Source organism: Nyctereutes procyonoides, unplaced genomic scaffold (assembly GCF_905146905.1).
Source record: "Nyctereutes procyonoides isolate TBG_1078 unplaced genomic scaffold, NYPRO_anot_genome, whole genome shotgun sequence".
In the NCBI taxonomy this organism is placed as follows: domain Eukaryota; kingdom Metazoa; phylum Chordata; class Mammalia; order Carnivora; family Canidae; genus Nyctereutes; species Nyctereutes procyonoides.
This window is the reverse complement of record NW_026575140.1, coordinates 58816231-58831917: the sequence shown is the minus strand read 5'-3', so window position 1 is coordinate 58831917 and position 15687 is coordinate 58816231. Positions and strand designations below refer to the sequence as shown.

The following is a 15687-nucleotide window of genomic DNA, read 5'->3' as shown; positions in this document are numbered from 1 at the left end:
CAGCACCTTTGTGGTTTCAGCTTTGACAGGTTTTCGCCCACCTGCCATCTCCAGCCCTTCGTGGGTCTGCCCAGTGGAGGGCGCCCTGGGCACCGGCTGGTTCCATCCAAGGCCCTGAGGAGGTCCGATGCCGTGGCCTGGCTTCTGTGGATGGTTCAGGTGATCCAGCAGTGGCCGCCCCAGGCCCCCCAAGAGGCCGACACGGATCCTTGGAGCTCAGGGCAGACTGCGGTGGGCACTGTAGGTGGGGAGCCAAGGCTGTGGAAAGAGGACGGGGCGCAAGTGGAGCTCAGACAGGCTCCCCCCCCCCCCCACACACACACGCTGGGGTCTGTGTCTCTGCCGAGGCCGTCGTCCAGGCCTGCACACACAGTTGTGTCGGCCCCTTCGCCCTCCCGGTGGCCTTGGGCAGGGCCTGTCGCCTGCCTGCAACGGGGAAACACACAGAAGCGCGTTGCCTGTGGGAAGACGTGTTCTGGGCTCGGTGTGACATCCTGGGCCGTGGGGCCTGTCCTGCCCACCTGGATGTCTCACATCAGCAGGTGGCTGAGCGGCCACCGTGGACAGAGCGCCTTCCCACCGGCTGACACCCTGTGTCCACGCGGCACGGCCCACTGTGCGTTCTGGCCCCGGGCCACCTTGGGGGCGTCTTGATGGCCTCCAGTTTCGGTTTTGGGGCGCGCTCATTCCCTCCTGTTGGAGGAGCTGGAGCCTGAATGTGAGCACAGCGTCTGGCTGGTTGGTGAGGCATGGGGCGCCGATGGGGTTGGGAAGGCTGGCCTTGGTCTTGGCCACGTGGGGCCTCACGCAGGGACACGGGCTCAGGCCTGGCTAATGAGTGTGTTCCCCTTGGCAGGTGGTCCTCCCCCGGGTGGTGGTGCCCCCTGGCACCTTCGAACTGTCCTCAGTGACTCGGTGGAGAGCTCTGACGATGAATTCTTTGATGCCAGAGGTAAGTGAATGCCCTCGCCCCATCATTAGAGGGATCCCTGATGAGCATTGGCGTCTCTCCTGGGGCCACCATGTCCCACACTCACATGTACCGACCCGTGCATCCCCAGGGCAGGGGCTCTACCTTTCTCATTGGCTGTGGGGCATGGGCACCATCCTCCGTGGGCTTGGGGTTTGGGGGAGAGGGGGACCAGGAGGGACTCGGAGGAAGACAGGCTCCCGCAGGGGAAGCGACACCACCCAGTGCAATGGCCCAGGTGCCAACAGAGCTGGTGACCAGGCCCTGGGGGGACGTGGGGATGGAGGCGAGGAAAGGAGGCAGTGCCGGCGGGTGGCAGGTCTGCCCACAATGTCCGAGGGAGAGTCCCCACGGCCACGCTTGCCCGGCCTGAGTGGGCGGGGATGAGATGCACTGAGGCCTCCTCTGTACCCAGGGCCCATCCTCACTGCCCGTCCGGCCCCGCCCCGGGAAGTCACCACATCCAGGTGTCTGCTCGCTCCTGGGGCGGTAGCTCTGAAACACCTGGCCGAACAGGGTCTTGAAAGGCAGACAGACTGTGCCTGAGCGGGACCCTGGGGACGTGGCCTCCACGGTGCCTCGGTTTCCCTGTCAGCTCTGCACCTCTGGAAACGGGGAAGACTCCAACTCAGGGCAGCAGGGCCCGGATGCCAGGCCTCCCCAGCCCTCCCCGGCCCAGCTGGGCCTCACGTGCTGCCTTCCGTGGGTGTCTGGCTGCAGTGGCTGTGGGGCTGCTTCTCCGTGGCAACCGGCTGACAGTGTGACAACAGTGCTGTCAATATTTTGATGCTCAGAACACTTTTATTTCAAATATTTTGCAGTTCACCAGGGTGGGTGCTCCTGGATGGTGGGGACGGCAGGTGGCCGGCAGTGCTGAGGGCCTGCTCACCTGTTTCCCTCCAGCAGCTCTGGGCACTGCCCCTATCCCACAGGCTGCATCTTCCTTCTGCCACCACCCCCCATGACCTCACCCCTGTGACCCCCCTGTGACCTCCCCATGACCTTCCCCCATGACCTCTCCCATGACCTCCCCTGTGGCCTTCCTCCGTGACTCCCCCATGCACACCCCACCTCATATGGGGGTTTCCCTGGCTAGATGAGAGCCCCTTGCCATGTGCAGGGGGGATGGTTAGGCCCCGGGGGGGGCAGGATCCCCCTCGTCTGTGGGTGGCTTGGGGGCCTTGGCAGCGGTACAGAGCAGTCTGTGCGCCCCACGCCGCCCAGGCAGGATGCAGCTCTGTGGGCCACATGGCCGGTGCCCCCATGGGTGCTGCGGGCTGGGCAATGGGGTCCAGATCCTCAGAACCAGGAGAGGTGTGTCCCTCCTGTTGTCCAAGGGGATCTGGGGGCCACGGTGCAGCCTCTGAGGGTGGGGTATAGAGCGGGGCCAAACCTGGGGGCATCGGGGGGCCCATGGCTCAAGCCCTGACCACGCCCAAGCTGAGTTCGTCTGGCCACCCACATCCAGGCTGGGGAACAGCCCTGAGGACTGGGAGGCTTGTCCAGGGTCACTCTGGGTTGGGCAGAGCCGGGGCTGAAACCACCCCCTCCACTGTCTATGTTCACTGGGTGTCCACCCATCAGGGAGCAGGCGCTGCCCTTGCAGGGCGGGCATCGTGGGCGCTGCCCTCACAGAGGAGCCATCGCGTGGCTGGGGACAGGGAGACAGCGGGCCAGTGGGTGAGCTGCAGCAACAGTTGCCGAAAATAAAACAAGGGAAGAGACACCTCAGCAGAGACAGAAGACACACTGGACTGTCCGTCCTCCGGGAAACACAAGCTGAGACTGTGGTGTGACACTGCCCCCTGCCCGCAAGGACAGACAGTTGCCTCCACCGACCCTGATGGAGGAGTTGGGATTTGCAAACTGCTGGCAGGAGCAGCTGTGGTCCGGCCGTGTGTAGTGGGTTCCAGCTCCTCCACAGCTCGTGGTCCTCACCCCCGGGGTACCGGCCGTCCTGCTGCCGGGTGTCTGCCCGGGGCAGGGGGAGAGCGCATGTCCACCCAAGAGCGTGTGCAGGGACTGCACTAGCTCCTGCCCAAACCTGACACACCCCATATGCACAGTGGCAGGTGAACAAGTGCACGAACGTGGGTCAACTGAGCATGGAGACGCGGCGTGGCCATGAAATGGGCAGGCCCTAGGGGTGGGGGCTGTGAGTGGGAGACGATGGGTGGACAGAGTGCCCTGGGGGCTGACCCAAGGATGCGGAACTGGGATGTGACGCGCCTGCCGTGGCAGGAGCAGGGAGTGGCCTGGGGGCGGGAGAAAACTCTGGGAGTGATAGTTTTGAGGTCCCTGTGCCCAAACTTTGCAAATTGTCCTTTTACCTGCATGTAGTTTACTGAGCACTGTTCTCCTCAGTGACACCGTTAAAAGTGGAGGCCCCCACCCCCCGATGTAATCTGAGGGATGCCGTGGGGTGAGTGGTGGGCCCCTGGGGACATGCTGGCTGTCCTTAGGCCCTCCCCTGGCATCTAGACGACAGCCTGGTGCCTTGCCATGAACTCACACAAGCAGTCCCAGCCCTGGCAATTGTGGGTGTGTGTGTGGGCTGGGCTGGGGGATGAAGCTGAGGGGGGCCGGGGTGAAACCAGGGCAGCTGGGGGGGTGCAGCCTGGGAGGCCAGGGTGCAGCAGGGGCATCTGGAGGGTGGGGGGAAGCTGGGGGGCTAGAAGGGTGTGGCCAGGGTTTGCTTTCAGGGCACACCTGGCCTGGGTGACTTGACGGGAGCACAGCCGAGCCCCCTCTGGGGGGGACCCTGGAGGTTTCTGCTGCCGCTGCGTCCTCTGTGTCCACCACTGTCCGTGGCTCCCATGCCCAGGGCCGCAGACCTGGCACCGTCGACGCCCTGCTGCCCTCCAGTGGGAGGCCGGCCCCGGGAGCTTCCCTCAGCCTCATGGAGACCCTGCTCCTGGTCCTGCTCCCGGGACTGAGAGAAACTGGCGCACTGCCCTGACAGCAGTTGGCGTCCTGGAGAATGTGGGGTGCATCTCTGTCTGGGCTTGTCCCAAGGGTGTGGCCCCCACGGAAGGGCAGGTAGTGGACAGATGTGGGGCTGGTGACTGGCTGGTGTGTGACCCCAGGGAAGCTGTGGGGCCTGGGCCCCGGGTCTCTACAGGGCAGGGTTGTCTCAGGGACAAGGGGGACACTGCTGGCCATGGAGGTGGAACCGCGGTTCGTGGCCCCAGGGGAAGATCTGCAGCCTGATCCTGGGGGCCCCAGGGCAGGGTGCTTCTGGATCCTGGGAGATGGGCGGTGTTGGGTGGGCAACCCCGGAAGGGACGGGGCTGGGACAAGGAGTTGCGCTGCTTGGGCGTCCTGTGGACGCAACAGCAGCGGAGGCTCCGGCGTGGGAAGAGGCTGAGTGGAGCCAGGCTAGGGTCAGGTCCGGTCAGCCTGGGGTCAGAGCTGGGGCTCCATGGGGGTGAAGTAGGTGCAGAGGTCATGGGAGGTTAGTACCAGCATGCAGGGAGCAACCTCCAGAAGTTGAAATGCAAAATCAATAAGTGGGGTATTGATCCAGCCGGCCCGTTGTGGTGCTTGGGCCCTGCCAGGAGGCACGTACTGTATGAATAGATGTTCAGCAGACAGACGGCCACCAGGCTCCACCAGGGGAACCCGCTGTTGGCAGAGTAAGGCTGCTGCCATTCGAGGAGTCCCGGGGCGGGTGGAGCAGGTTGAGGCATGAGTGGGAGGCAGAAGGCATGGGAAGGCCATGGAAGATTCCGGAAGGCAGAGTGAGGAAGGGTGGCTCCTCAGGAGCTAACCAGGGATTGTGGAAAGAGGGACCTATGGGGACAGAGAGGTTCTGGGCCCAGAGAGCGAGGCCTGTCCTGGTGACAGGGGCGGGGACCCTGTGGCAGAGGCCCCGCAGCCTGGGAGGGATGGGGCGGGTGGGGGTGAGAGCCGGGGTGCGTGGGGTGGGCCAACGCCAAGTGTGGGGACAGGATGGTGAGGCTGTGGGATGGTGGACCAGGAGGGGAGGATGGCCTCCGTGCTGGGCCCTGGGGGCCCCTGGAGGAATTGGGACTGGGATGTGTACGCAAGCCCTGCTGAGCACCTGCTGGATGCATGGCCCCAGGCCCGGAGCCCCAGGTCACCTGTCTTGCCATGTCAGGATGACTTTACTGCTGTGTTTTCTCATAAAACTGGGTTCCCGTGGTGGGGGCGGCCAGGGGCCGGTTGGGGGGCAGTCGGGGGCTGGTTGGGGGCAGTCAGGGGCTGTCGGGGGGCAGTTGGGGATGGTCGTGTCTCACGATGCATGGGCAGGTACACAGACCTCTGGGCTTGGCAGGAACAGGTGAAGGGCTGTGTGCCTGGGCAACGGGGCTGGGAGAGCCAGCCCTGCAGGAGGCCACGGCCCAGTCCTTGGCCGGGACACCCCCGGGCAGAGGGCAGCTTGGCTCCAGGCCCTGTAACCACTCCCTTTGTGACCTCGTGTCGCCCCAGGGCATGCATGACCACGATGCTGTTCTATCGCTGACGAAGACCCCGGGTCGTAGAGCTCAGGCCACTGTCTGAGGCCAGAGCTTGAAGCAAGTTCATCTAACCCCAAACTGGGCTTCTAACCCCTGTGGCCCTGCTGCCCTCAGGCTGGACCTGCCCAATACCTGCCTGCTGACAGCGCCTCATGCCCTGCGGCCTTTTCACGTTTACGGCGTGACCTATGGCCCTCAGGACGGCACCCTGGGAACGGCTGCACAACTAGAGTCGCGGCCCCCGTGGAATAGATATGAGGACAGGGCCAGTTGAGGGATGTGTGCAAAGGCCCAGCCCATGTAGGGCAGGGTCTGGCCTGGAACCTGTTGCGGGGGGGGGGGGGGGTGGCGGCAGGCGCTGCCTGCAGGTGTTGACATGGGCCCGGATCCAGCACACCACCCTGGGGAATGGTCTGGGTGTGTGTGGTGCCAGGTGGGGGGCAGGGGGGGTTGGCAGTTCCTGAAACTGCTGTAATCCTGGTCGTAGCCTGGGGCCAGGTCCACAACTTCTTGGTGCTTCTCCTTCCTCGTCTATAAAACAGATATGGTAACGGTCGTTATGCCTTCAGGAGGATCAGGTGGGCATGTGTCAGGTGCCCACAACCATCTCAGCGCAGGGCTTGCGCTGGGTGGGTGAGAGCATCAGTGAGGTGACAAGGCGACGAGACCCCACGATGTGTGAGCAGGTGACCCGGCGGGACGTGGGGCGGGAGCCTGAGCATAGAGCCTGCGGCACCCTGGGCAGTCCCTGGCTGCAGCCCCAGCGCCTCGTCCTCATCCTTGGCAGCTTCTCAGGTCTCGGCTCCTTGTCCGTGGCTGTCATGGGCTCGAGGATCCCCCTTGCCGACTCTGTACTGTCTGCTCAAAGACACAGGGCACGGTGCCCGTTGCCAGGAGAGCCTGTCCCTTGGAAAGCAGGGCCGGGGGCGGCTGGCGGCCTGTGGTTGAGGACATCCCCATCTCTGAGACTGGGACGAGGGGCCGCACCCAGCCAGGGTGCAGCTGACCTGTGCGTGCTGTGCTTGGGCCTTCAGGGTGCTTGCTGAGCTTAGACTGGAGAAGGGCATGGGTTGAGACGGGGCTGTGGGCCTGGGGGAGTTGGAGACGTTACAGGGTCACAGACTTGGCATGAGAGCCCAGTCTTCCGCCGCCTAGTCCTGCAGACAAAGCTGCCCCTACCCCACTTGCACCCCACATCCTGGAGCTACCCCTTTGTCACACGGGCCAGTGACTGTAACCTGCTCATCAATGCACACCAGGACCTGTACCCACAGCCTCGTGGAACCCTCACCACAGCTTTGTAGTGTAGTGTAGACCTTGCTGCTCCCATGTTTCAGATGGAGACACTGAGGCTAGGAGAGGTTAAGTAACAAGGGGTGGCTTTCCTTTTCCTCCCACACACACTTCCTTTCAGGAAATTCCATTCCTGGAGGCGGGATTGGACACTGCAGTGGGGTCTTCGGTGTCGCTCGCACATGCCCCCTCATGTTGGGGCCCCATAGGGCACAGCACTCGTGCTTTCTCCTGATGGAAGTTTCCGGAACATGCTGCAGCTGTCCAAGAGCACACACCCCTTCCATGGCAGGAGTCTGTGGCCACAGGTAGGTTCACGGGGTGCGGGCTGCATGCTCACGGCCTTCTCTGCTTCTGCCCACAGAGGAGGTGGCCGAAGGGAAGAATGCCATCCTCATTGGGATGAGCCAGTGGAATTCTAATGACCTGGTGGAGCAGATGGAGACCATGGGGAAGCTGGAGGAGCATCAGGGTGAGACTCCGCTTCCCGGAGCCCCAGGCATGGACGTGCTGCGGGGGGATGGTGTGTGGGCGTCTGGGCTGGAACCCGCGGCTCTGAGGACAGTCACGGGTCTCTGGGCGCCTCCCCTGCCTGGATCCACGTCCCTGCAGGAACCTCGTGGGCACCTGTGTAAACACCTGAGCTTCTACCCTCTGCCCCCAGGGATGCAGGGGTGCAGCTGTGTCTTTGGAGGGCTGGGCCTGTGCTGTGGGGAGAGCTGCTAAGCTGGGGCGGCAAGTGCAGGAGTCTCTGGGGGTCCGTTCAGGAGGGTTTTCATGGGTGGGAGCAACCGGGAGCGCATCTGCAGACATGGCAGGCTGGTGTCTCAGGCTCCTGCCTTTGGGTGTGGAGAGCTAAAGTGACATGGTGATGTGTACAAGATGGAGGGGGGTCAGATGTGGCCCGGGGCCATCCCTTCCCTACCCTGTGTAGCACCCCTCCGGCTCCCTTCCCTCATTTCCCACAGTCATTCCTTCCTCCTGGGCTGGGCCAGGCCGTCCCCTCAGGGGGCGTTGGGCAACGTGGTCCCGCCTGGCCCAGGAGAAGGGCATTGGGTGGCAACCGGCTCAGTGCTGGTGACCTTCCTGGAACCCCCTCCCCCCCAGCGCTGTCCTGGGAAGTAGACGTGCCAGGGGGGTGACTGCTCCATTTGCAGGTGAAGAGCCCAAGGCTCTTGGAAACTGGGTCTTGCCCCAGGTCGTCAGAGCTACTGGCAGTGGGCACAGATCCCTGGGGTCCTGATTCCCAGCTGGATGGTGGTGGAGGTGTGTGTGGGGGGTCATGGTCATAAAGAAAGGCCCCAGGGCCACTGGCACCTTCACAGGGAGCTGGCCCCGGGACCAGTCCAGAGGCAAAGCCCCCATTGTCACAGCCCCGTGTCAACAGCCTAGCCCTTGGACAGCTCCTTCCTTTGTCCCAAACGCCGGGGGACCCAGGAGGGGTCAGCAGGTACAGGTGCTTCCCCACGTTGGTGCTCCATGGCAGTAAGACAAACCCAGATGTGCCCTGACCTCCCATCAGGCTGTCCTTTCCCTACCCCCTGCCCCGCGGATGGAGACTCGGCACAGTGTGAGCTGGGGAGGGGTGAGGCAAGGTGGGCAGAGCCAGGATGGCCAAGGAGGCTGCAGAGGGGAGCTTTGGGCACCGTCTGGGGCCTGGGAGTGGACTTGGCTCTGCAGCCATGAAAGCCAATGGCACCTGTGTGTTCGTGGGCAGAGTGGGGCTGGAACCGACCTTGTGAGGATCAGGGGAGCCAGGAGGGCCCTGTGCATCCAGGGCCCATCATCATCACCCCAGGATGCATGCGGGGCATCCCCATGGCTGGATCCTTGGGACAGCACTTTTGGGGTCTCCCTGGGCACAGGGGGCAGCAGGAGAGTGCGGGGGGATGGGGGGGGCGAGGAGGAGGAACCTCTGGCCCCTGGGAGCTCATGATGGGCTTCAGCCCTAAGGGCCATCCACCACCACACAGGCTGCCCCGTGTGTAGTGTGGGTACAGCCCCAGATGGGGCGCAGAGCCCAGGAGTAGGGTCCTGGCCGGGGCTACCTGGGGCAGGAGGAGGCTGAGCGGGGGGATCTAGAGGGATGCCCTGGGCATGAGTCTGGACAGCAGAGGGACCGAGAGCAGGTCAGGAGAAGGCTGCCCTCGAAACTGGCCCTTGGGGTCCCCCCCGACCCCAAGTTTGTGTCCAGGCACAACCTTGTCCCCAGGCTGCTGACTCAGCTCAGTAGCCACCTACTGAGCTCTGCCTGAATGTCCCAAAGCTGCTTTTTGCTCTCCGTGTTCCTGACGGCACATGATGTGTAACATATACTCTATACACATGCTCGCACGATGTATGACGATGAATGATATATAAGATGATATAACGTGTCCTATGTATGCACATACAGGTACGATACATGATGTATGATATAGTATCTACTCCCTATGCACACATGACACGCACGACATAAGTACGATGTATTCGTGCATCCGTGTACAGTGATTACATATAATGTGTATGTATTTATATACACACACATACACATGTACACACATAAACACACACGTGCATTTTCTTTTTATCATTTTTTCAAGTATTTCTTTCTCCATTGCCCCTATCAGACTTGCCTCAGGGACATGCCACACCTGGGTCTCATCTTGCCCTTCCTGCTCTTCCTTTTGGGTCCTTGTTGGCCTCTGGAAATTTCCTCAGCTCCAACCCAATCAGTAGCTGCCCAGTCCTGTCTGCTCCAGCTGTTGCCATTTGTCTGGTCAGCTCTTCTGTGGAGTCTGTTTTGGGTTTTCTTGGGAGGAGGGTTTTGCTTTTGTGTATGTGTGTGTTTAAACAATCCTCTTTTCATTTTCGTGTGCTCTGGGTTTTTCCCCATAACAACCTGATATCAATCCGTAGGTGCCATGGATTCGCCCCATGCTTTGCAACATTTCCATCTCCCCTGTTCTTTTAAGTTCCAGTCTCCTAGTGGGTTGGACATGGATGGAAATAGACCACACGCACCTTGGTGTGAGCTAATTAGCCAAAGATCCCTGAGTGAGATTCTGGCACAGAACAGGAAGGTGCTTGCATCCAGCGCTCTTGGGAAGCTCGGAGCTGCCATGAACAATTGTCCTAGGAAAGTAGGTCCTGCCGAGTTTGCCTTAAAACCAAGGCATGATTCACGCACCATACAACCCACCCTCTTCAAGTGCTTTTTTTTTTTAAATTAGAGAGCGAGAGCACAAGCAGGGGGAGTGGCAGGTAGAGGGAGAGGGAGAAACAGGCTTCCCACTGAACAGGGAGCCCAATAAGGGACTCGATCCCAGGACCCCGGGGATCATGACCTGAGCTGAAGGCAGATAGATGCTTAACCAACTGTGCTACCCAGGCGCCCCTTCAAGTGCTTTTTGTATGCTTTGTATATTTGTGGGGCTGAGCAGCCATCACTTGTACTTGGTTCTGGAATGTTTCATCCCCCCAAAAAGAAATCCCGTACATGTCAGCAGTCACCCCTCAAAACCCCAGAGTTTTGTAGAAGCGGAATCCAACAAGAAGTGGCCTCTTGTACCTGATGTCTACCTTGCGTCCTGTTTCTGAGACCTGCCCAGGCTGTAATGCAAACCAGGACGTCATTCCATTTTGTGGCACAACAACAGAACAATGGATAACTCTTATCCATTCATCAGCTGGTGCACATTCGGGTCATTTCCACTTTTTTTTTTTTTTTTTTACTCTTATGAGTAACGCTGCTATGAGGTTTCTGTGGGGACACACCTATAGTTCTCTTGGGCGCACACCCAGGAGTGGGAGAGCTGGGGCCACGCCACGTCCCCTTCTCCCCAGTGTTGTTCCAGGGTTCAGACTTCTCTACATTCTCAACAACACTCGTCATTGTTGTTTGATGAAAGCTGCACTAGCGGTGTGACACAGTGGATCAGGTTATGGTTTGGGTTTGCGTTTCTCCAGTGACTGAGGGTGGTGAGCACATTCATGTGATTATTGATTGTTGCTCATCGTCTTTGAAAAAATGTCTGTTGAAGCCCTTTACCAGTTTTAAAAATCAGGTTGTTTGTCTTTCTCTTGGTGAGTTGTAAGTGTTTTTTATATATTGTGGATGTTAGGCCCTTATCAATGATTTGATTTACAAATGATACTTTTCCCCATTCTGAGGGTGTCTTTTCACCTTCTTGATAATTCCCTTCAGTATGCAAAGTCTTAAAATTCTAATGAGGCCTGACTTAACCTATTTTTGCTTTTATTGTTACTGTGTTTGAGGCCATGTGTGAGAAACCATCAACTAATACAAAGTCATAAAGATTTACCCTTTGTTCTCCCTTAAGAATTTATAGCCTAGCTCTTAGGTTTAGGTCTTTGATCCACTTGAGTTCATTTTTATGTGGAGTGTGAGGTAGGGGTTCCATTTCCTTGTTGTGCCTTCAGGTAACCCATTGTACTGGAACCACATATTGGAAAGACAATCCTTGGATTGTCTCGGCCCCCTTGTCAAAAACCAATGGATCAGAAACATGGATTTATATCTAGACTTTCAATTCCATTCCTTGGGCCAGGACCACATCATCTTGATTACTGTGCACTTGCAGAAAATGCAGAAGTCCATGGGCTTTGCTGTGCTTTTGAGCATTTGTTTCGGCCATTCTGTATTCCTTGTATTGCCACATGAATTTTAGAATCAGCTTCTCAGTTTCTGCAAAAAAAAAAACCAATAAAACAAAACAAAAACCAGAAAAAAACCAAAAAAACAACCCAGCTGGGATTTTACGAGGGTTTGTGTTGAATCTGTAGATCAATGTGGGGAGTATTCCCATCTTAACAATATTAGTCTTTCAATCTGTGAACACGGGACATCTTTCTATTAGTTTAGGTCTTTAATTTCTTTCAGTGACATTTTACAGTTTTCAGGGCACACATCTTGCACTGGTTTTGTTGAATTTATTCCAAAATATTTTATTCTTTTCAATGCCGTTGTAACTAAGTTATTTTCTTAATTTAATTTACGGATCACTTGTAAGTATATAGAAACGCAGTTGGTTTTTGTGTATGATCCCATATCCTACACCTTTGCCGAAATCATTTATTAAGTTTATTTTTGGGGAATAAGGATTCCTTAGGATTGTCTATGTACAAGATCATGTCATCTGCAAACAGGTTGTTTTGCTTCTTCCTTTCCAACCTGGGTGCCTTTTATTTCTTTTTTATGTCTGAATTCCCTGCCTGGATTCTCCAGCATAACACTGAATAGAAATGGTGAACGCTGACGTCTTGTCTTGTTCCCAGTCTTTGGTGGCATTTTCAGTTCTCCACCATTAAATATGGTGTCCGTTGCAGGTTTTTTGTTTGTTGCTTTTTCTGTAGTTGTCATTTACCTGGTCAAGTCAGTTCTCCCCTATTCTGGGGTTGATCAGCGCTTTTATTGTGAAAGGGTGTTGGATTTTTGCCAGATGCTTTTTCTGCACCTACTGAGATGGTCCTGTGGGGTCCTGTTTCCTGTTACTACAACTGATTCTCGTATGTCAAACGGCTTTGCATTCTTGGGGTGTATTTCACTTGGTCCTTGACACACTGCTAATCTCTTATGAGCAGAGTTTACATGTGTCTCTCTGAATAATTTATACCAATAATCTACAAGCTGTCACTTAAGGGGCTGCTCACAGGCAGGGCTCTTCCCATCTCAGAAACAAACTGGATGTCATCAAGGCCACATTCTTATTGACAGGAGGGATGCCAGCACCACCTGGGCGGCCCCGACCAACTTCTCAGCCTTCACTTTTCCAGAAAGCTCTTTTATTTTTCCCCATCGTTCCTCCTGGACTCTGGCTTGTGCCCTACCTAGATGATGTGGTTCCTGGACCAGGAGCCTCAGCATCCCTTGGAAACTTGTCAGAAATGTGAGCTGGGAGCCCTCTCCCAGGCTCGCGGAGCCTGTTTTTTTTTTTTTTTTAAGATTTTATTTATTGATTCATGAGAGACACAGAGAGAGGCAGAGACACAGGCAGAGGGAGAAGCAAGCTCCCTGCGGGGAGCCCGATGCAGGACTTGATCCCAGGACCCCGGGGTCACGCCCTGAGCAGAAGGCAGATGCTCAACCGCTAAGCCCCCCAGGTGCCCCATGACAGATCCTGCTTTAACTGCCCTCAGGTCATCCTGGTGCTCACTGGAGCCTGAGGGCTGTGCATCACTGTTGCCACTGACTGGCCCCAGGGTCCGCAGATCCATTTTCCTGGACTCCCCTCCCCCCGGGTCACCGAGTTTGGCATCTTCCTTCAATGCAGTTGGTGTTCCTGGGGATACTGGGTGCCACAGTCCACATACCCCCCTTCGTAGCTACGCTTCCTCCGCCCTTGGCCTGTGTCTGGGTGATGTGATGCATCTGTGTGCTGCCAACGGCTGTCATCTAATTATTGGGGAGGGCAGAGCATGCGGCTGGGTGACATTAGCTTCTGGTTTCTTGGTATTTTTAGCTTCCCAGGGTGTCCTGTTCCTCAGACATTCGGCCCTCCCCGCACCTGAGGGTAGATGCCTCTGCTTGGTGGAAGCAGGCGCTGGGGGGTGGGGTGGGGTGGCACAACCTGGCAGTTCTAGAAGCTTCCTTGGCCCCTGGATTTTCCTTCAGGGGCCCGTCCCCCCCCCCCCCCCCCCGCCGCGAGCTGCCTGTCCTCTGGCCACAGGCTTTCCCCTGCAGGGTGCAGGTGGCAGCTTCTGCTCGGCTCCATCGGCAGTTGGCCTAATGGACATTTGACTTTTGTGGCCATCCAGAGCTCTGCACTTACCAGTGTCTCTCACTGGATTCCGTGCTCTGCCGCTGACATCTTAAAATCTGTGATGATTTTGAACTAGGGCCCCCACATGCAGTCTTGCTTGAGAAAGATGCGACGTGAAAATCTTGCATAGGCTCTGCAAACCCTGTGGCCGGCCCTGCCCTCCTCCACCCTTGCCCTCTGCCGTCTGCCCTCTGGGGGACACCCAGCAGCGCCTGGTCTGCTGGGGCACCCCTTCTTGTCTTATGATTCTGCTTGAGACCAACTCCTGGAAGTGTATTCGGGGTCATTTTCTAGGGATTTGGGGCGGGAGGAATAGGCTGGATCATGTTGTCGGCTTACTCGCCCTATTCCACCCGCTGTGCTGCAAATCCAGTCACTTGGTTCTGCCGTGAGGCCAGCAGGTGGGAGGCACCTTCCGCGAACAGACGCTTAAACCTGCCAGCCGGGCCCGCAGGCCAGGAGTCTGCTGCTCACCCTCCTTCTCGCTGTTACAATTGTCCGGGGGATGGTAAGTTCGCCGTGGCTGCATGTCCACCGTGGGATGGTGTGGAGGGGCCATCGTGGACCCTGTGTTCCTTGTCTCCAGGCACCCCCTGCTCTCCTGCTCACCCCACGTTCTAGCCAGAGCCGCCTGGGGGCTCTTGCTGAGAGTGGAGCCGGTCGTAGGGGAGCCTTCCCGGTGCCTGGCCTGTTCCAGACAGCCTCCCCACAGCCTTGCCTTGGCTGAGGGTGTGCTTCGCCTCCCTCTCGGGACCTGAGCAGGGAGGGCTCACCGCGCGTCCATGCCTTCCCTCCCCTGTTGTGCATTCAGCTCACGTGCACTGGTCGACATACAGACATGCTGCCAGCTGCAGGGGATGGGGTGGGGCAGGCGGGTGGGGTGCAGCTGGAGCGGCGGGGTGTGGCAGGGTGCGGGGTGTGGTCGGGGCAGCGGGATGTGGTAGGAACCATCCAGTGCGCCGATCACCTGCAACAGTGGGAGCAAGGCAGCGGCGGTGGAAGGGTCAGGAGGCCTTGCTGGCTCTGGGCACCCTGAGGGCGCGATAGGCAGAGGGAGCAGCAGGTGCGAAGATGCACAGGGGGGTCGGGAAGTGAGGCACTCTGGGCAAGCACATGGGGGTTCATGTCCCCTGAAGTCAGGGTGCAAGGTGCTGGGGCTGGTAAGGGCCCGAGATCTTGGGGAGGCAAGAGGGGGCGCAGCAGCGGGGAGCTCGGAGTGGTAAGGGGTCCTGGCTTTCTCAGGGGTGCCCTGGGGACCCAGAGAGTAGTTGGAGCAAGAGCCACCATCTCGAAAGATCTTTCTGGAAGCCCAATGAGAAGGCGATCAGAGGCCACAGAAAGGTGTACAGGGGAGCAGGGGTCCAGGTGGGAGGTCATGAGGGAGCCCCGACCCTGCAGCTTGGGGAGCTGGAGGCTGGGTGTGTGGGGAGCTCCCTGAGCAGGAGGGTGGGGGCCTTTCTACCCCAGGATCCCAGCTGCTGCCCCCCTGTTCCTTGGGAAGGATATTTCTGGCACCTTCCTCCCTGAGGCCCCCTATCCCAGTGCTTGCCCCACCCTCCTTCCCCAGGCCTCAGCCTTTGGTGGACGTGATCCCCTGGCTCCTGGGACGGGGCGGGGAGCATGGTGTGTTGGGGAGGTGGGGAGTGGGGAGCCGCTGGCGGGTCTGCATCTGTAGAGAGGAGATGTGACCCAGAGGCATGGGACTCTGCGGGCTGGGGACCCGCAGGCCCTGCCCCCATTCCCTCTGTGTTCTCCATGCCCTCCTTGCCTCCATGCCCTCTGTCCCCCCCATGGCCTGTCCTGTCTGCAGGAGTTCCTGGCAGTGTCCACAGGTGAAGAAGGCCAGGCAGAGGTACAGCCGGGTGAGCAGGCCCAGGGAGCACAGCCCAGCCTCCCACTGTGGGCCCCAGATTCCTCCCTCCCTCCCTCCCCAGCGCCTGCTGTCCCTAGGGTCCTGGGGTCGGAGGGTGGGATCCGAGGCATCTCCCCGCCCCTTGAGGCCCCATTCAGGTTCAGGCTTCACTGCCCATGTGAGTGTGGGGCAGCCCAGCTTCCCTGGGACACCCGCTCTTGTTCTCCTGTCCCCATCCCAGGAGCCCCCTTGGGGCAGGAGCGGGGGACGTGCTAGACAAGTTGGGAAGCTGCTGCTTGTGGGTGGCTCACCTGGATGGCCTCCTGGGGG

The 15687-nt window shown here is 58.7% G+C and overlaps 1 protein-coding gene across 2 annotated transcripts in view; it reads left to right on the top strand.

Annotated features, from left to right (window-relative positions):
* The window catches only part of PITPNM3 (PITPNM family member 3), a 60039-nt gene that overhangs the window by 13250 nt on the left and 31102 nt on the right, over positions 1-15687 (top strand). For both annotated transcript variants that reach the window (XM_055306102.1, XM_055306103.1), the window contains exons 2-3: positions 857-952; positions 7109-7216. In XM_055306102.1, coding sequence (XP_055162077.1) covers positions 857-952; positions 7109-7216 — 204 coding nt within the window. The remainder of the gene's footprint in view (positions 1-856; positions 953-7108; positions 7217-15687) is intronic.